This window comes from Rhinolophus ferrumequinum, chromosome 5, assembly GCF_004115265.2.
Source record: "Rhinolophus ferrumequinum isolate MPI-CBG mRhiFer1 chromosome 5, mRhiFer1_v1.p, whole genome shotgun sequence".
NCBI classification, from domain to species: Eukaryota; Metazoa; Chordata; class Mammalia; order Chiroptera; family Rhinolophidae; genus Rhinolophus; species Rhinolophus ferrumequinum.
Window position 1 is genome coordinate 62680627 of NC_046288.1, and position 23157 is coordinate 62703783.

At 36.6% G+C, this 23157-nt stretch overlaps 1 protein-coding gene across 1 annotated transcript; it reads right to left on the reverse strand.

Annotated features, from left to right (window-relative positions):
- Positions 1-1309: 1309 nt before the first annotated feature.
- On the reverse strand, positions 1310-2098 carry LOC117022367 (obg-like ATPase 1). Its single transcript, XM_033106387.1, has one exon. It carries the CDS (start codon positions 2046-2048, stop codon positions 1716-1718), a length of 333 nt encoding a protein of 110 aa, XP_032962278.1. The 5' UTR covers positions 2049-2098; the 3' UTR covers positions 1310-1715.
- Between the last annotated feature and the right edge of the window lie 21059 nt (positions 2099-23157).

Sequence of the window (23157 nt, forward strand, 5' to 3'; positions counted from 1 at the left end):
TTTCAAGACAACTGAAAACATCCTTATATCTTTGTAAAATGTCTAGGCCTAGTAGTAATTTAGGTCATTAACTAAAAACTTATTCATTTTAACCAAAATGAGGTTAAATGTGCAGCCAGCCCCTCTGGAAGAATAATTACTATGGCAAAAATATCAATCCAGACAGCTAGCTTACGGTACTGAAATGTTGGACACAAATCTTTTTAACCTGAGTACCTATTGTTCAAATACATCATATATATATATATACACACACACACACACGCAAACAGATATACACACATATATGTATATACACAATACATACATACATATAAATATTTCAAACAATGTAGAATTGTCAATATAATTTTTGGATCCTGTCTATTACTAGGATCTATTCTTGATGAAGCAATCAATTACTTTCATAACTTACTTATCAAATGCATTCACATTTGAATAGAGATAATGCCAAACATTGCACTCTGAATAGATACCCCAAATGATAATGAACTGTGTTACTACTGAATTACTTAAAGAGGAAGCATGCTATTTTGGAGTTGAGAAATGTAAGTTTTAATTTTTAGTTTTGAACTGTGCTAATAATGCATGACATTATGCCAAGGCCCACAGCTGAAAGTCATCTTATATATTCTACCTGTATGTCCTCAGCAAAGTGACTAAATATGTTTGTGTGTGTGTTTCAGTATCTTCATTCCTAAAATAAGAAAATTAGACTAACATTTTTTTTCTAATATTACACCTCATGAAACTCATTAAATTCAGGAATGTCTAAAATATCAGGCCTTATACTATGACATGATAACCTGTGCTGCGTTTGAAGTGAATATACAAAGCAAAGAAAAATATCTTCGAGATATATTATTAAATGGAAAAGTCTGTTCATATAAACTATATATAAGATCCCATCACATTTTTCATATATTTTCTCAAATTTCACTTCAACAGACAATATTAACCAGCCCAACCTCTTCACCCAAATCACTCCCTGCCACTGTTCCTTGTCTTCTTTGGCTTCATAGTAAGTACCACACCACTTGATATCATATTTAATATTTATTTCCTTTTTCAGTTCTTCCTTCCCATGAAAAGAAGTTTCCTGTAAAAACTGTTAGAGGTCAGAGTACTTGCCTTGCTCACTGCTGAATTCCTAGGATTTAAAAATAGGGCTTCACATAAAACAGATGTTCGTTGTGTGTATAAATACATTTTGGAAACATGTTGATTTTTAGAAATAATACATAATTTTTTTTACCATTTAGAGTTTGATAGGAAGAGAAGGGTTTTTTTTTTTTTTTTTTTTTTTTGGTTTTGTCAAATGTTTTATTGAGTGTAGACATCTGGAGTACTGTAAAACATGCATTATCTGTAGATTCAAAAAGGAGCAAGCCACATTGTCCTCACTGTCAGATGTGTCAGGCTTGGCACACATGATGGAGATTAATGAAGTATCATGAGAGTAATATGGTTCCTGAAAAGCTTCTACAATTTGGAGTACGGTCTTAATCATGTGAAAAGCAAAGCTGTTCACGTTAGTGAACTTGCATTTCATTGGGGGTGCACAGTATTTTAATTTTAAAACAAATAAAAATAATTCTGTTTGTAGAAGATTCCCACCCCCTCAACTTTGTCCCTTCAGTTTTCAGAAATTTTAATTAAAAAAAAAATCATTCGCCTTTTGGAAATTGTATGTTTGTCTGAGCAGTAACTAAAATTTATTTCTTCTTCGGTTGCTGAGGTGTATTAAATTTGAAGAAGATAATATCTCCATCTTCAACAATATAATTTCTGCCTTGTTGTCTGTACTTTCCAGCAGCCTTGACTGCATTTTCAGAACCTTCCTCTTTAAAATCTTCGTATTTCATTACTTCAGCCATAATGAATCCTTTTTCAAAATCTGTGTGAATCTTTCCTGCAGCTTGAGGAGCCTTCGTTCCTTTCCTGATGGTCCATGCACGCACTTCATCTGGGCCAATTTTTAAGGAGGTTCCAAATCTTCCAATGATTGGATGTGGTTTAATTCCATCACCTCCCTTCTTGGGGGGCATCGTGTTCGGGGAGGGTAATGACACCGGGGGTCCCAGCGGCAGTGGCAGACGCGTCCTCGAGAAGGGGGTTTAAATGAAGACTTTTCCTTTTCATTTTGTATCCTTTATGCCATTTGCATTTATCATATGTTGCATTATATTCATAATAAAATATATATGAATGTAGGGCATTAAACATACCACCAAAAAACCTGAGGCCTAGCGAAAATCTCAGGGAGTTATATTACTAACTCATGGACCTTGCAGAAGAACTCAAAGGTAGAAATTAGATCCTTACTTTCTAAAGCCAAGAATGTGATCTGCTTAAAAAATAAGCTAAAAATAAATATTAAAATAAAATTATAAATACAAAATGCTGGTTTCCTCATACTAGAAATGTTTTAAATGTATTTATTTGTAACACATTAGCAATCTGGGTAAGTTTTGCCATTAAACCAATAATATGAGATGGTTTTGCATTTCTTTAAATTTTTTACTGTACTCTCCAAATTTTCTGTATCATTACACAGTTCGCAGTTATTTATGGCTACAAAGAACGAAACATAACCCGCTCCAAAAACAATAAAAAACCATAATGGCTTCAACACATTAAGGATTTGGGCGTAGGGGCAGGCCATAATCTCACATAATAGAAGTTTGGAGATAGAGAGAATGAGGTTGGTATAATGGTTTCAGGAAGACATCAGGGACCCAGGCTACTTCTAAACTTCTGCTCCACAATTCTTAGCAAGAGCTGCTAAAGCTCCAGCCATCGAATCCACATTTCAGGCATTAATAATAAAGCCAAGGAAAAAGACAAAAAACCAGTACACTTCCATGCGGTGGCAGCTTTTTCATGGAACCTTCCTCAGTTTTCCTCCAAATTATCTGCTTACATCATTATCATTTTTGGCAGACTTTAGTCTATGGCTATGTCCAGCTCCAAGAAAAGCCAAGTAATGCGTTCCTGTGACTGGTCATATTAATGGTCTGAATAAATTTGACATCTTTAAAATGGAAGAAGGGAAAAATAGATGAATAGACATGGAGTCTCTGCCATAATCAGTTACTGCTTTGCAATCAGAAATATATGATATACATGAGTATGTCTATGAGTATGCAAGTAAAAACAAAGCAAAGCAAAACAAACACCTTGGTGAAATCCTGCTACTCCTAGAAATTCAATTTTTCCTTAGGTATCCATTTCTAGCCATACAAATGGGCTTTCCTGAAAAGAAAATGCTAGCTGATATTTGTGACAGAGGGATCGCACAATGATTTCTCTGCTCTTGAGAGCAGTAGCTTTTGTTCATATCTCTGTATTTCAGGGGAAAAAAAAGATGAAGAAGGAAATGATGGCGCTCAGATAGACAGGAAATGCTTCATCTCTATGGAGATCCTGGGTGTTTGAAAGACAAGCTGTCTTTTTCCTCAGTGCTTTATCATAAAGCCACTAGCAGAAGAAACAATGAGTTTAAGGCAGCATTTGGTAGAGGTGTTGGAAGGAGGAGAGAGCAGGGATGGACTCTTCTTATGAGCGATAAGAATAGTTCACGCTTGATGTTTTCAATTTTTATATGCAACTCAAATATTTCATATGTGCAATATTATTTCTGTTTTAATTATACCTCTTCATACAAATCATGTTTAGCATCTTTTGAGCTGGGGTCTTTTGGGAGACAATTCTCGCGTATTTCTGCGTGTCTAGCAAGCAGAGGCACCGGTTGCCTTTTGCTCTGAACTATCCTTCAAAGATGTTTGGCTAGTGAACAACCTTGGAAGGTAGGAATACTTTCTTCATCTGGAGTAAAGTCCAGCTTTGTTTACTGTCTAACACTGTTTTAGCCATTTGGACTCTTATTACAAAACACAACAGATGGTGGTTTATAAAGAACAGAAAATAATCCCAGTTCTGGAGGCTGGAAGTCTGAGATCAGAGCGCCTGTGTGGTCTGGTGATGGCCGTCTTCCACGTTGCAGACTTCTCAGTGTATCCTCATGTTGTGGAAAGGGTGAGGCATCTCTGTGGGGTCTCTTTTATAAGAACATTAATCCCATTTATGAGGGTTGCACCCTCCTGAACTAAGCATCTCTCAAAGACCCTATCTCCTAATACCATCACATTGGGCATTAGAATTTCAACATATGAATTTGGGGGTAGGGGCACAAACTTGCAGACTACAGCAAGTATAATAAAGATAATGTCTCTCTCTGGAGAAAGCTGCAGGAAGGCTTAGTGTCCATTTAAAAAGATTCAGGTTCCCTAAGCTTGGGATTTCTCTTGTGCAGGTATCACTTTGCCCTCTCCCTACTGCCCTTTGGGAATTGTGGCTTTGCAAAGTGGTACAAAATGATGATGCTCGGACTATCATTATTGCAATAAACAATCAAAAAATAAAACTGTTCATTGTCTCTGACTCAGAAATCTCCTATCTTTAGCTGGCAACCATGAAACTGTGGCAGGCTAATGTGTTAGTGGCAGGTAGGTTGAAATCTCAGATCCTTTACAGTTCTTGAGAGGATCATTACACTAAGATGCATTGGAAAAGAATTTATTAGGTTCTCCCTGCTTACAACTTCCATATTTCTTTCAGAGGGAACCTAATAATGTGACTTGCCCTTCTTGACAATGGTGGCTTGAAGCAGAAGTGGATTTATGTCCATGGGAGGGCTGCCCAATTGTCAGAGTCCATCCGAACTAATCGAATTCACTTTTTTGGGAGCGTGACTATGAGACATAGACAGAACACTAATGGTTGGGAATGGTTATAAGCCAACAAGTGCACTGGTTAAGCATCAGAATACAGAGCATTTTTAAGAGTCAAATTCTTTGAGAAAGACACCACAGCTGCTCTTGGACATCTGGGGAAACTTCTAATCCCTGAGCGGTAATATGCATTTCCAGGGTGTGTGATTTTTCCTTGCTTCTCCATGTTTACTTGTAATATCTCTCCCTGACTGAAAGTAACCAGAATGTGCTTCTGCATCTCTTAACTGGAAAAAAGACAAGCTAACATGGGGAGAAAGATGATAACCTCCCTAAATGAAACATGAACTCTTAGGACAAGGATTTTTCTGACACAAATTTGGACTAAACTATATTTCAGGTATTTCCTGGATGAAAGGACTTAGAAATCCTGATCTGATAATCAGGTATTAAATCTGCTAGCAACACTTGCTGCTAAAACATGAATTTAAACAGCTTATTTGTGTTGGTACAACATTAGGATCATTTCAGAATAACTGATTATAATGTGCCTGTGGATTTTCTACCCGTTGTGCTGCAACACCTGTCTTTAGAGTTAGCAGTGAGGTCCATAAAGATTAATCAGATACAATAGAACCTCAAAAGTCTTAACAGAGGGTTTCAAGGAAGCAAAACGTGCATTTTTTTTTTTTTGGTATATGACTGATAATTTTTTTCAAGTGTAACTTAATCTATAATAGATTAAAAAACAAAGCAGTGTCAAAAGGTGTGGATTTTAGCAAGTGCTTCTATTTTGGTCATCTAGATTTTTCTACAAAAATTTACTCAGAAAAAACTCCAGGACAAATGAATAAATGGTCACTGGGAAGAGAATCTCAGCCTTTGATTACCTGTACTAAAGCGAATGTGGTGCTTGAGCAGGGAGGAAGGAAAACTTGTTTAGCTTTTCTTGACTAACGTTAATTCAAAATTTAGACCCTCTTATTATAGCTAACAGTGTTGTGATGGCCATGTGTGAGACGACTTACCTGAGGGGAAGAAGCAATCTCACTGTCTCACTGCTTAGGACAAAATAGAATATATGATGCAGATTAGCAGAATAAGATTACTAGCTCTGGTAATTTTCCAAGGAAGGAGGTCTCTCTCTCTCTCTCTGAATCTCTCTCTCTCTCTCTCTCTCCTTCTGTGTCTGTGTGGGTGAGTATGAGTGATCATACACAGCCTGGATCTGGATCTCCTGACTTTATGTTTAATAATAGCATAGATGCTTTATGTTGAGCCAAACCATTGTTTCCCAAAGGGTGTTCTGTGGAGTACTCATTATGTATGATGGGGTAAGGGTGAGAAACCAATCACAAGTAAAAAGTGCTAATTCACTGTATCCCAGATCTTTCCAGTTCAAAACAATTCCTGACAAACATATACTCGTTTTCTTGGTAAATATTCCTAAGTTCAGAGGCTCTTCCTTCCTCCAACCCTATTCCTAGATGAACTTGGAATCAAGAGGGATGATGACTAAAGATAGGGATTATGACCTTGGACCCATTAGTGGTCTTAAGCAGTGGTTTTGATTTCCTCCTTGAGAGCTTTTCCACTGACTGTTCTGCTAGAATTTACTCCTGGCACCTGCACTGGTGTATCCATGGTCTGTCCTACTGGTGTGGTCAAAATCCTTGATGACTTGGCCTCACTTTGTTTTTTCCCAACATCACAGACATCCTGGTCTCAGCTAGCCTTCGCTCTCTCAACCCTATTGTCATGTTGCCTTGTGTCAGAGCAATCCTATGGCTTTCTTTTGAACTTTCTAAACACAAGCTATCTCTCTCTTCTCCTCCAGCCTATGCATGAATTTCTAGACCAATTTAACACCACAGAGAAGCAGAACTCAAACCCTCTCTGTGCCTAAACATTAATCTCTCCACTCACACATCACCTATGCATTTACATGAGGCACAGTGGCACTTTTTGGGCTAATCTGTACATGGCTAATCTGTATATGGCAGATTTAAAACATAAAGTCAGGTATAATCCCCCTTTTTTTGGAGCTTCTTCTTAATCTCTCTGAGTCTTCTATTGAGTAACATTTGCCTCCAGCCTCCTTTTCTATTTCTTGACTTGAAGTTTGACCCTGTGGAAATGAGGTAGTTGGCAGTGAGGAAAGCTGTATCTGAACTCTGTAGAATAGAGAGGTAAGTAGAGTATAGCATCAAAAGCATTAGCTCTGGACGCAGAATTCTTGAGTTTGAACCCTCCCTTTGCCACTTATAACTATTTAAACTTGGGCACATTACTTAAAACTCCTACCTTTGTTGGCATATTTCCATATCTACATAATGAAGAAAATATCAGAAAGGTGGAATAAAGATTGAATGAGATAGTGTGTATTAAATCCTTGACAAGTACCTGGAATATGGAGTTGCTCAAAATTATCTACTGCATTATTTCTTCCCCTCTTTCTACCCAAAGACTTCTATTTCTGTTTGTACAAGGATGCAACTTCATAATATTTTGAATTCTCTCCAATCACTTTTTATAGTAAATTTCTATAGCAAGTTTTCCTGGTCTAGCAGTCAAGGCTATTGTCTTGCTTTAGAAAAACAAGAACAAACTATCTAAATTGAGAGTCAAAAAGGACCAATGGCTTTATTTTCCACCTAATATCTACTCTTCTCCTGAAATCTTGAAAATCATCACTTTATCACATGGAGAACCACCGAGCATTAAAATTCAAGTATAATGAAAAATCCATGAATTAACATTATCAGAAACATATCTATTATATACAGAACAAATATTGGAAAATGCTGAGTTATATTAATATTTGAATATTAGGTAGCAAACTTAACTCTTGTTTTCCTTTCTTTTCTGCCATTGTCTTTTGAGAAGGGAACTGCTCAAAAGTTTTCTCCAGTTCTCAGGAAATCCCCTACCCCTCTTCCCATTTACCTCTCTGACTCTTCCCCAAGGAAGAAAAAGGTGTTAGTCTAGTCACTGGACCTCATTATATCATGGACTGAGTTACCATACCTTACATATATATATGAATCAATTCCATTTATAAGCACAACCAGGGCATGGCTGGCCTTCTAAACACAGGCTCTATCATACCTGAGTGCTCTGTTGCAGCTTCTCTATTAGAGATTGGTGAGTAAGGCAGTCCTGCCATATACAGTCATGTCAACTACCCAGGAAGTGGACCCAGAGTCTGCTTGGCCAACACAGCCTTCCATATTTGAGAAGGAAGAAAACAGATTCTAAGCCAGGCTGCTGCCGTTGTAAGGAAAGACATCAACCAGCATGTTGGCCAAACTCACAAGCAGGGAAACAAAGAGAGGGAGAAGTAAAGTCAAGGACTCCATATGTGCTTCCTTCCCTTCGTTCTTAACTGAGTGGGGGTCTAAATATAAAATCATATTATTGGAAAGGAAATAGATTCAGTACTCTTAGAATTTTCAACTTCTGAAAATTTGATTTTACCAATGATAAATCTGTCCCTGAGGAGATTGCTTGGAAAGGGAGAATTTCTCATAACAAGTGAATACATTCATTTTCGATATAAATAAATGTAAGGGATTTTTCCTTCATTTTTAACTCCAAGAGTAACATCCTATGTTGATTTTTTTCTCTGAAGCTGCGGTTTGTTAACCCACCTCAAGGTGAATGGTAATGATATATTTGACCTAATTACGAGTTTCAGAGAAATGAATTCTATTTAAGGCAATACCTTAATAGAAAACCTATTTGCATACCACTTACACCAACAATTTCTGCCTCTTTAGAAATATAACATGCTAGCATGCTTTGGCATAATTTTGAAAACTTTTCTAATGTGGTCACACCTTTTTTAAAAAAATGAATATTCTAATTAAAAATATTATACTCTGGGTTCTCTGTTTAAAACATTTCCTTTTCCTTCTTCAAATAAAAAAAATCCTCAATCTTTTTAAAGGAATACATTCTTAGTACATATTAGTATATTATTTTATTACCGTAATTGATTTGAAAAAGGCTGAATGTCAGGCAGAGAATTGTGAAAAAAAAGTCAGAAATCAAATCTGAAGATGTTAATTATTTTATATCTATTTTTGTAGTTTCAGTATTTATGCCAGAAAAAAAAAGAAAAAGAAGATTGATGCTAGCATACCTTGGTAGCACATTTTCCTTAAAAGCTCCTATAAATAACTCTTTATAAAATAGAATTACTGCATTCAACATGGAATGACAGAACAATTTGGGGGTGAAAAATGGAATTTCATCGCTAGGCAATGTTGCCTTTGTCCTGCTTGAGGAGGCAGCAAAGGCAGGTTAGCTAAAACTTCTATTAAATTTTATTTAAGAAATAGCATGATGGACTCAAGTCTGTCAGTATCTACAAAAATCCACATGTTGTGGTGACAACAAGAAAGGAAGGGGGTTGGAGAACTCAGTCAAATACTTGCTGGGATAAATCTGTGCGAAGACATATAGATTACAGGCACTCATAGTGGTTATTTGAAGGTGACATGATAAGATCTAAAAAATACCCTATTCTGAAACTTCCATTTTCACTGAACACACCAATTATTGAGTACATCCTCTGTGCACAGATCTATCCTGGGCACTGAGTGAGAGTGTTGAAGAAATAGAGAATTGACGGTATGGTTTGTGAAAGAGCATGGAACCATCTTTTAACACTGTGAAACTATAACTGCATGCATGAGTGTGAGACAAACAGAGCAGAAGGGAGAGCTCTAAATTGAGCATAGGTGGAGCCCAATGAAAATCACCTATTCCCTGTCATCCTTTTCTTTCCACCCTGATCTTAACCCGCCGCTGCCCACCTTACTCTTGTTCATGATTACACACCACTCCTGCCATTTCCTCACAGCTGTCCTCCCTGACCTGTTCTCTCCACTGCAGTTAGATGTCCTTTCAAAGTTCCATGTTCTTACCCCACACACCATAGTTGAGGCCCAAGTTGCATAAGTTCTCTGGAGGCAGGTAATTTATCTCACTATTCATTTATCCTCAAAGAGTGATGGCTACTATATCTGAGGAGTTCACTGGAATGAACAGGAATGATTTTTGGATGGAGTGGGGCTTGAGATAAACCTCAGAGTAAAGTATTGAGAACTTCACTGCACACTATGATGAATATGTCTCACTTGCATCAAATAAAAATGCTGTATAAGATTATTCAAACAGAACTATTGGAGGAGATAAATTTTGTTTTTCTGTGGAGAAAAATTGATTACTATCATTAAACTTATACTCATAAAAAAAATCTCCTCTAAACTATGTATTGAAAAATTCATGACTTTTGGTTATTTGTCCTCATTAGGGTTGGCACTTGTGGGTCCTTGGTGTCATTTGTTTTGTTCAAGTAAGTTATTGTAAATAGTGTGCCCAAAGAATTTGATCTAACTCAGAATATTTTGGCATACCCAGCAATTCGGTTATTTTCCAGCCCTGGTAAATGTGCTGTCAGATTGGTCCACTGTTGTGTTAATGTTAATAATACATGGTCTGTTGGTTTAAAAATGGCTTGGTGCCAGATAAGTCAGACAATTCATCACAGCTGGTGATTTACATAGACTTGTATTAGTTTTGTCCATTAACAATAGATTAATTCAGGAAAAGAATTAAACACATAGACTCTGACTTGCTGAATTAACTGACATCAATGAACATTTTTTCCCCCTTTCCTTCTCTTTGCTATTTCATCATTTAGGCTTGAGTTTAGGAATGTGAATATTAGTAAAGTATCAGATAATCAAAAGAATTCATGTGTGAAATAGTGTGTCTGTTTTATAATAAGTATAAAATTGTGTTTAGCTATGAACAGGATTTAAATACCTTCCAAGATTATTACTAAGGTAACAGAAGAGCCAAAAAGAAATTGCCGCATACACAGCATGTGTTTTTGCTTTGTTCTTTTTCATACTTTTTATCATCAACTCAGAATTATCCAATATTCAAAACGTGAGTAGGAACAGAGCTATAGATATACGTCAAACATGTCAAATAATTGTATTATAGCTGGACCTACTCAGGTCATACATTAATTTTGAGTTTACCTTGTAATTAGGACATTGTTTTAAACACGGGTGAAAAATTGTGTGTTTCGGGAAGCTCACCTTTCTTCTTATTTTCTTTTAAATAACTTACCACTAATCAATTTGCCTTTTAATTCTGTCCTGTTCGAAAAAATAGATGTTATGCCCTTCAATAGTTCTGCTTGAATAAATATACAGGATTTTGAGTTGATTCAATCTCATACTTCTAAGACACTAAGTTATTTCTATTTTCTTCATTTTCCATTGTCATTTTTAAGGTAAATAGAGGTCATGTGCAAGGAATTGAGAGGGTCATGTGGAAGGAAAACAGACTTCCAATAAAGGAAACTATTCCTATTTCTTTCCCTTTTCCTTTTCTATATCTTTGTTGAAATTGTTAATAAATTGTCATGCTCTGGATTTGAATCAGCCAAAAATGTCTGTCAGGAAATGATTTTAGAAAGATCAGCACTTCTCTCTGGATTCCAATTATAACCCCATAGTAAATTTCATAGTTTCCAGATCACTTTTCTGTTTACCTAACGAGTCATACAAAACTCCTGTGAATTAATTATAACTATCCTCATTTTACAGATGAGAACTCTGTCAGAGAGAAAATGAATCCATTCAGGCCACCCAAACAGTCATCTCTGATAAAACTTAAATCCAAATTTTCTAATTCTGTATTTTGTTTGTTTGTTTTTGTATTTTGTTTTGTCCTCTTGGTGTACAATAGATCTCCATTAGAATAAAATTGCTTTGTTTATGAGATGGTTCGTTGGATTAACAGGACACAGCAGGATACAAACAGAAAGTACACTTTTCCCCATATATACACCCCGCTGTTGTGTTGATTCTCCTTAAACCATTTTTGCAATACCTTCATGATTGCACATTCTTTTTCAATACATTCTGGTAAATTAGATCTCAATTCCAGGTATTAAAAATCCATTGCAGTCTATCATTAAAGTGCCTATCCTGTATTCCTCATTTTGGACCTACCTCAAATAGGAAGGCTACAGCTATAGCATAGAAGAGGGAATTTAACATAAAAAACTAGTTACATGGCAAGCACAGACTAAATGTTGGAGATATTGTAGTGATCTCACAGAGATCCTACCCATTGGGAGCTTGTGTTCAGCTTACATGTCAGGGAAAACAGAACAAGCTGAGCAGAGTAAGAAAGAGCATAAGAGAGAGCATAGGCCTTGTGAAAAAACTGATATTTGATAAAAGTGTTGAATAATGCTAAGGAGTTCACCATGCTTATACCTGGAGGTGAGAGCCTTCTCCACAGAGGGAGATAAGAATGGGCCTGACATATTCCAGGCATGGTGAGGAGACCAGAGGGAAAAGCAGAGTGAATGAAGTGAAGAGTAGGAGAGATCAGGACATCAAAGTACAAAGGGCCAGATCATGGTCAGTTTGGCTCTCCCAGTAAGCAGATGCTGAGACAGAGTTGGGAGTGAAAGAAGTTTACTGGGGGTTAACACCCTATGGATAAAAAAAGGAGAGGGGTGAGTTGATTAGGGAAAGTCTTCAGACAGAAATGTGAATCTAATATCTGTGAAAAGCAAGAGGAAAGGAGACAGAATCGAGCAAAGACTACCTTAACTGTGAGTCATATTTGACATAGTCTCAGCCAAACCAATGGTTAAGAGCAAAGATTGCCTCTAAGGGAGCCTAATATTTGGCGGGACTATCCGTACTATACTTACGTCATTGGCTGAGGACTGCCTGGGAATGGTGTGGCCTCAAATGCTACAGCTAGAAGCTATCAGTTAACTCTAATCCGAGCAACTGGATGTCAAGTTAGTTTTTGAAGAGATCTGAGCAGCACACCTTCTGTTCCAGGCCTTTAGGTCATTGTATGGCTGACTTTTAGTCTAAGAGAAAGCGGGTTTGAGAAGATGAAATACATGATTTGACTTAATTTCAAAAAGAATCATTTTGGCTATGTGATGAAAAGGGTAGAAGCAGGGAGGAGGTTAGTGTAATAATCCATAAGACCACCTTCTTATACCATATACGTAACAAATTAAAAATGGATTAAAGACTTAAATGTAAGATCTGAAACCACAAAACTCCTAGAAGAAAATTTAGGTGGTAAATGATTTGACATCATTCTTAGCAATATTGTTCTTGACATGTCTCCTCAGGCAAGGGAAACAAAAGAAAAAAATACACAAATGGGACTACATCAAACTAAATTTTTTGCACAGCAAAGGAAACCATCAACAAAATGAAAAGACAACCTACTGAATGGGAGAATATGTTCACCAATGATACATCTGATAAAAAATATACAATGAACTCATACAACTTAACACCAAAAACAACAACAACAACAACCTAACAATCTTTTTAAAAAATGGACAAAAAACTTGATAGACATTTCTCCAAAGAAAACATACAGATGGTCAATAGACATATGAAAATATACTTAACATCACTAATCATCAAGGATGCAAATTAAAACCTCAATGAGATATCACCTAGATATCACCTGTCAGAATGGCTATCATCAATAAATCAACAAATCACAACTGCTGACAAGGATATGGAGAAGAGGGAACCCTCGTGCACTGTTGGTGGGATTCCAAATTAATGTAGGTACTATAGAAAACACTATGGAATTTCCTCCAAAAATTAAAAACAGAACTACCACATGACCCAGTAATTCCACTTCTGAATATTCATCTGAAGAAATCCAAAACACTAATTTGAAAAGATATATGCATCCCTGTGTTCATTGCAACATTATTTACAATAGCCAAGATAAGGAAGCAACCTGTGTCCATTGATAGATGAATGGATGAAGAATGTGTGGTACATATATACAATGGAATATTACTCATCCATAAAAAAGGAATGAAATCTTACCATTTGTGACAACTTGGATGGACCTGGAGGATATCATGCTAATTTAAATAAGTTAGACAAAGACAGACATATACCATATGATTTCACTTATATGTGTAATCTAAAAAAACAAAATAAACAAACAAAACTGAAACAAATTCATAGATGTAGAAAACAAATTGATGGTCACAAGATGGAGTCGAATGGGTGAAAAGGTGAAGGGATTAAGAAGTACAAATTGGCAGTTATTTTATAGTCATGGCTATGTAAAATATAGCATAGGGAGTATAGCCAATAACAGTGTAATAACTACATATGGTACCAGATGAGTACTAGATTTATCAGGGTTATCATTTTCATAAGATAAATATATGTATAATCCCTGTGTTTAACCTGAAAGTAATATAATATTGTATGTCAACTGTAATTAAAATATAAATTTTTAAAAATGAAAAAAAAAAGAGTTGATGGAGGCTTGGACCAAGGCAATGGTCCAAGAGGTGGTAGGAAGTGGTCATATTCTGGATGCACAATGTCACAAAGCTGCTCACTGATGTTGCTGAATTCTTCAATAGTTAGCTTTGCTCTTCTATTCTATTCCTCCTCCCCCAATTACTTTGTTGCCTTAGGTCTTCCAGTGTTGAAGCCAAGGGACAGAAGACAGATAAGGGTCAGGAAAATCTTACTTGATTGTTGGAGTTGTAATCTGGTGTGGTATGATCTGTTGGGTAACAAATATCAACATTCATATTCTATATTGGGGATTTTTTTGGGGGTTGGGCACACGGTTCTTCCAATACAACTAGTAGTTTCCTCTAACTATAATTTCCTCGTAGGGTCAAAAATCTCTGCTCTCTGGCTACTTATATTTTACTCTCTGTTCCTATTTTTCAGCTGTCTACTCCATAACAGACTTGCCTGAAGGACATCTTTTTGGATAGAGACCTTTCAATATGTCTCACTATAATTCTGCAGGGTTTACAGGTATCCCACAGAAAACATGTATATTTATCTCTACATGCAAGATAATACAGATTCCTCCCTCTGTAGCCATCTCTCTTCCTCTTCCTATAGCCTTGATTTTAGTCTTTGGGTCACGTGCCAGGCTCTGAATGTTTAACATTTCAAAAAATACAGGCCAAATTCTACAGGTGGTTATCTCAGAATATGCTTTACTTGACAGGGTAAGAGTGCAAAAATCACCCAAATTCTGTACTTATTCCTGTATCCACACCCTTCAATGTGATTTTGCAACTCTTCCTATCAAAGTATGGCATTCCTTTCTCTACCCTTAAATATGGACTTAATATGGGCTGATAAAAGCAATTTTTAGCCACTCTCAAAGCTAGTACACAAAAGACCTTGTACGTTTTTACTCTCCCACTTGGGACACTTATTACCTCTGCCATGTAAACAAGCATGGGTTCACCTGACCGATGAGAGTACATGGAATCCAGATATGCTATCTGAGCTGAACTCCCACTAAATCAGCCATCTCCTATCTGACCGGACAGCTGATGCAGAAGCATCAGTCCAGCCAACACCAGAAGACTGGCCAGTCTACTGCAGCCCCAATAGTTGAACTGAAAAATTATGAGCTAAATAAATTGTTGTTTTAAGCCACTAAATTTGTGGTGGTTAGTTATATGGCAAAAACGAATTAATATCCTTGGATTAATTTGAGGGGAGTAATCCCACCATAGGAAAGAGAAAGACCTACACTCTAAAAGTACCCTTCTTTCTAAAGAAATTCTCATTGTCTTAATCAATATTCAAGTCTTTCTTTATATACCTTCAAGGTCATTGAAAGGTCATTAACCTGATTTTTAGTAGTTACCATTTAGCAATTTCTCTAAGGTTGGTGCAATGTTTCTTTCTAGAATGCTTACGTATTAAATAAACATTCTCAGCTTTGGGGATTTATCTGAATGTGAAATAAAAGGGAAAGTCTTATTTCAGCAACTTTTTTAATGTGCAAGGACCACGTATGCTTCAGCCTTCAAGAGGTGACACAGATTAGTGGTGACACGTATGGACTTCAAGGTGCTAGTGAGAAACGGGATCCTCCATTTATTAGGCAACCTGGAACAAGTTAGTTAACTTCTATGATGCACGGTTTTCACATGGTAAAATGGGAATAAAATAGTACCTATATAACGTGTTGTGTGGATCAAATGAGAATATATCTAAAATGCTTAAAAAAGGATTTGAATTAGCATATGCACTCAGTGAATGCTAGTGTCTTGTTTAGCACAGTAAAGAGTATAACAAGAGTACAAAAAATATATTAAAAAACCCAGATTTCTGGAATTACTATGGAATTCCATTTAGCTATGGAATTCTATGTAATTTTATGTAGCTACTATGCTATTTCCATTTGTAGTCATTACTAATGTTGGGTGTCTAAAAATGGTGTGTGGCTTAAGAATCATTTAATATAAAAGATCGAATAACAAATGCAGACAAATTTATAAGAAATCATTGACATCACTTCAAATGTAACACCATCAGTTGTACCAAAGTTTAAGACTGAGTCCTAGTTCTGAATTCTGCAAATGACTGACCAAAGCCTCCATTAGTAATTAAAATTTTTCCATTATATCTTCTTTCCAACTACTAAAGTAAATTACATGCAAAAAAATCAACTTTGTGATCAGAAATTCCAATATATTAAGATATGATGAATGATGATTATTAGTATCTCAATTCCTATTTATACTTGTTAGTTTGTGTTTTTGTTATGAATTATTTTAATTGAGTATATTAGGTTTCTTACTGGTTAATTTAATATTGGTGTTGTTCTACATCAACAATTTTCAATTAATGTTGCCAAACATCCAATGAGATAGAAGTAATTATTTTCATGATTACTTATGGCCGTCTCCGTAATGATAGAGAGTAGGATAATGCCTAAAGACACAGTTATGAATTATTGAATGTTAACTTGTGACTATCTCAGCAGTTTTAAAACATTTCCTCTCAGATAGCCCATAAAATCAACTCTTGAAACTTCTGAATTAACAACTATTAAATGAAAAAATATCATACAAAAAATTCATTAAATACTTAGTTAGCTAGGTGGTTATCAACCATATGTTGCCAAGAGCTGATAAGATGCAAAAGAATTAACTTTTCAGTTACAACTCTGTCACCAACATGTCTTTAGCACAGATTGAAAAGCATGGCAAGAATAACATTTTTTTTTTTTCAAAAAACTTTCTTTCAGTGTGAACATCAAATTCCTCTTGTCATTATTTTCCTACAGGAATGAATTCACATAATTTCAAATCTTATTACTGTCGATGTATCGCAGAACCAGTATTATCGTTGGCAGCATCTTATCATTGATTAGTCTCAGAGATGGATCAATATTTCAGCAAAGCATGAAAGATACAACCATTCAAAACAAAACTTGGTAAGCTTACAAATGTTCCCACATACTTCCTCAAGTCCTTTTTTTGGTTTAAATGTTGTTGCAACACAGGTTAAATCTCTATTTTAGCACCCTTTTAATTTCCCATTCAGAGAAATTGCTCCTATTTCATGCATTGAAGCTCTGATATACTGTGAAAATTTATGCCATCATTGTAGCATGTTAGAGAACACGTGGAATGTTGTCTAATCAAACTGAAGAATTGCTTCTACAACACTTCATATTGGTTCTCCTCCAGGCCCCAGCTGCAGAGCTTAGTACATCCATAAAGAGTTACTTCCACCATTAAAAGACTCTCATTGTTAGAACTGTTTGTTTTTAATTTACCAAGAGTCTGTCACTTTATAACTTCCACTCACTAAAAGTACATCTGTCTCCTGAAACTACACCAAAAAGAAATTACATTTTGAAGTCCTTCAAATATTTGAAGACAATCATCATGTTCTTTGAATCTTTTCCAGGCTCGATTTTGCTGTTTTGTTTTGTTTTTTTTTCCATTCCTATTAAATGTGGCATGTATTATATAACTTTTGCAAGAAATGTAATTTCCATTATTTTTCTTTAACTACATTAAATTTCTATCACAAGCTGCCCTTCTGCCAAGTGGCAGAAACTTTATCTCAATTTAGCATCCTCACCAGTTTCTTGATCTTCTGAGGGACATTAGTATTGTGGAGGCTCTGGGAGTTGAGGAGTACCTGGTCCTGTGTGGCCATTTGCCCACACTGATGCCCAATGAGACATTTTTCTTCCTGTAGGGAGTTAGGGTCATGAATGTCAATGCTACATTCTCTTCATCTCAATTTTATGTGGCTTTCAAGATATCTCTGACGTACCTCCACTCTGGTAGAAGAAAATATTTCAATCTTCCATGAATTTTGCTCATAAAACAGGTCTTCTGTGATATTGACTTAAGTCTATTTGCTTAGAATCTCAAGTATGTCTCTTTAACCCTTGAAGCATTTAGGCAATAGGAAAACTTTGGACTCTTGCTACTTCCCTGGAATTTACCCCCCAAAGAAGGAGAGAAGTCCCTGTCTGCATTCCCTAAACTTCTTCAGGAGACCTAAGAATTCTACTCTACATATCCATCTTCTCTCCTCAACTGTAAATTTTTTATGTGATGTGAGTGGGAATTTTTGATATTTTATTGATGCTTTATGGATCTATATTCTTTTATATCTGGAGAATTATGTTTTCAGATGATCTGTTATACCAATCCTCTCTTGCTTTAATAGAAATCTCTTAGTCTAGTCTAATTTGATTAGTGACTAGAGATTCAAAAGAAATACCAGAAATTAATTTCAAGCTTAATCAATTTAGTACATCTATTTCTCAGCCCATAACTATTATTTTCTCTAGATAATTATTATATAGCTTTTTCAACAATGACAATTAATCTGTAAGTTTTCCTTGGTCTCTAAAAATTTTCCCATCAGTTTTTTCTTTAAATGTTAGTTTGGACTTCTTTTTATGAGTACACATAAGTATCTACTTCTGATACTCAAGAAGAGTTCTTAGATTCTTGCCAAGAGTCTGTTCATCATTGTACTATAATATTTTTTGGTTTAGAAACCAAAATCCTATTTTTTAATGTCATCAATATAACCATCTCTTTTCTTTTTAGGCCTTCCTCACTTTCAATGCTATGACTTTCAATTGTATCCCCAAATTCTTTAGTGTCATGCACAGAATAACCACATCAAGTCATTCATTCATTCACTCATTCATATATTTTTGTATCTATTACTTTGGAGAAGCTTTGTATCCATTTAAGCTAAGACCTTTAAGATGAATAATTGTATATACAATTATAACTGTATTAACTGAATGCTATGATTAAGTATGTACAAACTGAGGGGGTGAATGAATCTTATAGGAGTTCATATTTCAGCAAAGTCTGGGAATAGATAAACATTTTTAGGTAGCCATCAGGTAGAGATTACTGCTATGAAACATGTTCAGGATAGAATGAGCAAGATCAGCAAAATCACACGGGTGTTTCCAGAAAAAAAAGTTGGCCTGTATTAACAAAGAGAAGATTTTAAAGTGAAAGTTTTGAAACTGGGGACCAGGTCATAAATGTCTTTGTGGCTACACTATGGTAATTGTATTTATTGTGAAGATTAAAGAATCCTTTGAGGAATTATTGAGAGTAGAATAATGAGTGTCCATTACATGTTAACTTAAATACGATGGTCAGACAATTAAGTTCTTAAACTCATCCTAGAAAAAGTGCTATGTACCTCATTGCTGAATATCACTATGGTCACCTTCGAAATATTCCCTTGGGAAGCTATGCACTGATGCCAGCTCCTAGTCCATCCTTCAAAGCAATTTTGGAACTCTTTTTCTGGAATGGCCATCAGAGCTGTCATTGTACGACGCTTGATGTCCTGAATATCATCAAAATGTCTTCTTTTCAATATTTCCTTTGTCTTCAGGTAAAGAAAGAAGTCACTGGGGGCCAGATCAGGTGAGTAGGGAGGGTGTTCCAAATCAGCTATTTGTTGACTGGCTAAAAACTCCCTCACCCACAGTGCAGTGTGAGCTGGTGCAATGTCGTGACGCAAGAGCCATGAATTGTTGGTGAAAAGTTCAGGTCGTCTAACTTTTTCATGCAGCCTTTCCAGCACTTCCAAATAGTAAACTTGGCTAACTGTTTGTCCAGTTGGTACAAATTCATAATGACTAATCCCTCTGATATCAAAAAACCGTTGGAAACATTGTTGCAACAAGTTCACAAACTTAATTGTCAGACCTTGTATTTTTCACACACATCATATGAAATAACCAATGTTCAGCAAAGTTAGAAAACTTGCATCAAAACCAGATGCTTCTTCTATTGCGTCTCTTTGACAATGGTCTAAATATAGTAGTAACAAGAGGAATAAAATATAAAGTTAGTAAAATAACAAAGAACTATGACTGAATAAATGTAGAGTTAAGGGAGTTAGGAAAATAAATAATGGTGATTGAGTGACTGATTCTAGTGACTTGAGTAGGTAAGTACATTCTTGATTAGACAGGGAATTCAGCAGTATTCCTAATGGAAAAGATATATTGTGTTAGGCATGTTGAGTTTGAAATCCCTGAGGGATATCTAAGTGGAAATGTAAATTAAAAAGTTGGCTATATGGTTTGCTGTCTAGGGATTGATATCTGGAGTAAAAATACAGATTTGGAAGAAGAGGTCTTGACAGTAAGTAAAAGAACTCATAAAAGTTTTGAATGTGAGAATAGGAGTGAGAGAAGTACAGACCCTGAGAATCAGCAGTATGTAAAGTATGGGTACAAAAATGTAAGCTTGAAAAGAGACTAAGAAGAAATGACATGAGAAGGAGGACTAAGGACAAATGAAGTTGATTTTAGGAAAACCTAGAGAGGAGGACAGATACCACTGCGTGAATAGAGCAAAGGACTAAAGTATGTCATTACATTGAGCAATAAAGAGGAAAGTTGTTACTGTGGTGAAGGCAGGCTCCGTGGATTTGTTGGGGACAGGAGGAAAATTTCAGTGTTTGAGAAATGACCACTAGGGGAACCTTGTCTATTGTATTCTCTGGGGATGAAGAACCTGGGCTTGTGCAATGCCCAGTTCAGGTTTGAGAAATGAGGTATGACAAAATGGAAAGAATGAGCACATATAGCTCAGACGAAACCTGGTTATATTGACTCAAAGAAAAGGGAATGAAGAACTGAAAATGTTTGCTCTGCTTTCAAGTATGAAAAGGATTTGAATATTTTTCTAGCCTGAGGAAGAAGAGTGAGCAGAGTGGAAATGGTTGCATAAATACATATATACATTAGAAAGGAAATATCTGACTGAGTGAGATTGCTAAGGAGGAACAGTGAGGTGAGATCAAGAGGCTAAACATCAGAAAGCAATTTTTCCAGCCTGACAAGACTTTTTTGGCTTACTGTCATATTTTGAATTCATATTCTAGGAATGAACTGTCCAATATGGTAGCCATTGGTTACATATGGTTGTTGAGCACTTGAAAGTCGCTGGTCCCAACTGAGCTACACTGTGATTATAGAATACACACTAGATTTCAAGATTTAGTGTGTAAAAACAAATTTCAAATATTTCCTTAATAATTTTTATATTGAATCCATATTAAATGGGATTATTTTAGATAAATTGGGTTAAATAAAATTTATTATTACATTCCTGGTCAAGATGGCAGAGTAGATAAATGCTGCGCTTACATCCTCTCATGACCACATCAAAATTATAACTAAGCTACCTAACAACATCATTGAGAATCGACTGAAGTCTAGCTGAACTGAAGCCCTACCTCTAAGGACATATAGAAGAAGCCACCTCAAAATTGGTAAGAGGGGCAGACACATTAAACAGGCTGGTCCTACAGTTATGTTTGACCATTAACAATTGGGAGGGATATTTTGGCTGCAGGGGTCTGTCCCAGAGGAGCAAAAGGTCCCAGCCCTACATCAGGCTCCCCAGCCCAGGGATTCAGTGCCAGGGAGAGAAGTCCCCATAACTTCTGGCTGTGAAAACCAACAAAGATTGTGGTTGAATGTGACAAGAACAGCTGCAGTCACAGGTGCTCCTCATAAAGGGCATGCACACAGACTTACTCACTGACAGGCTCATTTGCTCTGAGCTCCAGCACTTAGGCAGCAGCTTGAAAGGCACCAGGGACAGTAAGGGATGAAATAGATTGTCTGGCTACAGGGTGAGGACTGTAGGGGCAGCTTTTTCCCAGTCAAAGGAGCTGGTGGAGGCGATTCTTTCTTTGTGAAGCCCTCCCCCATCCCAGCATGCAGACACAGGTGGCCACCATATCTAGTCTCCATCAACCTGGCTAACACCGTTCATTCACCCTGCCCTGCTGATCCCCTGAGACTCTGCCCCACCCAATTTTTAGGCCCACCAAGCCAGTGGTTTTACACTACAAATGGCTTTTTTTGGCTCTTGCTGTGGACTTTCCTAAAATCTCTCAAAGGTTCACAAAACTCAAATAAGCAGCATCTGGATTTGGCATGTCCTATACCTCTTGCTGAGCAGCCCTAAGCCCAGCAATAGTGACAGCCAGATTCAGTTTGCAGTTTGGCCTCTAGAGGCACCTCCTACCTCAGCATATGCAGCATCCATCTGCAGATTGCTTTGTGGCTCGTACCTGGTGTCCTCAGGCAGGGCAAAGGCTTTGGCTGAACTTTGCCTGCAGCAGATTCCCTTCCAGGAGGCCCTGGGGCTGGCATGACCAGTGGCTAGCTTCAAACCCAGCTAGAGCATCACTTGGCCACCTCCAAGGATGACACACACAAAGAGCATACTGGGAGGCACCAGAGCCTTGCTAAAGTGAATCCTGCACTATAGGGTCAGCCTCTGCAACACAGCTCCTCTACTGTAGTCACAGCCAGTCCTCACAACCAGACTGAGGGTCAGTCCTTCTCATTGACATATAAAGAGCTTCCAGGGCTCAACTACAACAGAAGGGCAAACACAACCCACACAAGGGACACTGCTGGATCACACAGCTCTTGTGACCAGGGAGACTATGCCACTGGGCCCCAGAAGACATCTACTACTTCATACCACTCTACTAAGACCAAGAGGCATAACACCCCTACCTAATACATAGAAACAAACACAGGGAGGCAGCCAAATATGGAGACAAAAATTATGTTCCAAATAAATGAGCAGAACAAAGCTCTAGAAAGAGAACTAAATAAAGTTGAGACAAGCAATCTACCAGATGCAGCGTTCAAAACATTGGTTATAAGGATGCTCCATGATCTTGGGGGAAACTTCAACAAAGAGATAGAAAACATAAATTGGAAAAATTAAAAAAAAAAATCAATCAGAAAGAAAGAATAACTGAAATGAAGAATACATTAGAGGGAATCAATAGAGTACATGAAGCAGAGGATTGAATCAGTGATTCAGAAGATAAGGTAGAAAACATATAATCAGAATAGAAAAAAAATGAGGATAATTTAAAGAGCCTCTGGGACAACACCAAGTGTACAAACATTCACATCATAGAAGTACCACAAGAAAGAGAGACAGAGAAAAGAATTGAAAACCTATTTAAAGAAATAATAACAGAAAACTTCCCTAACC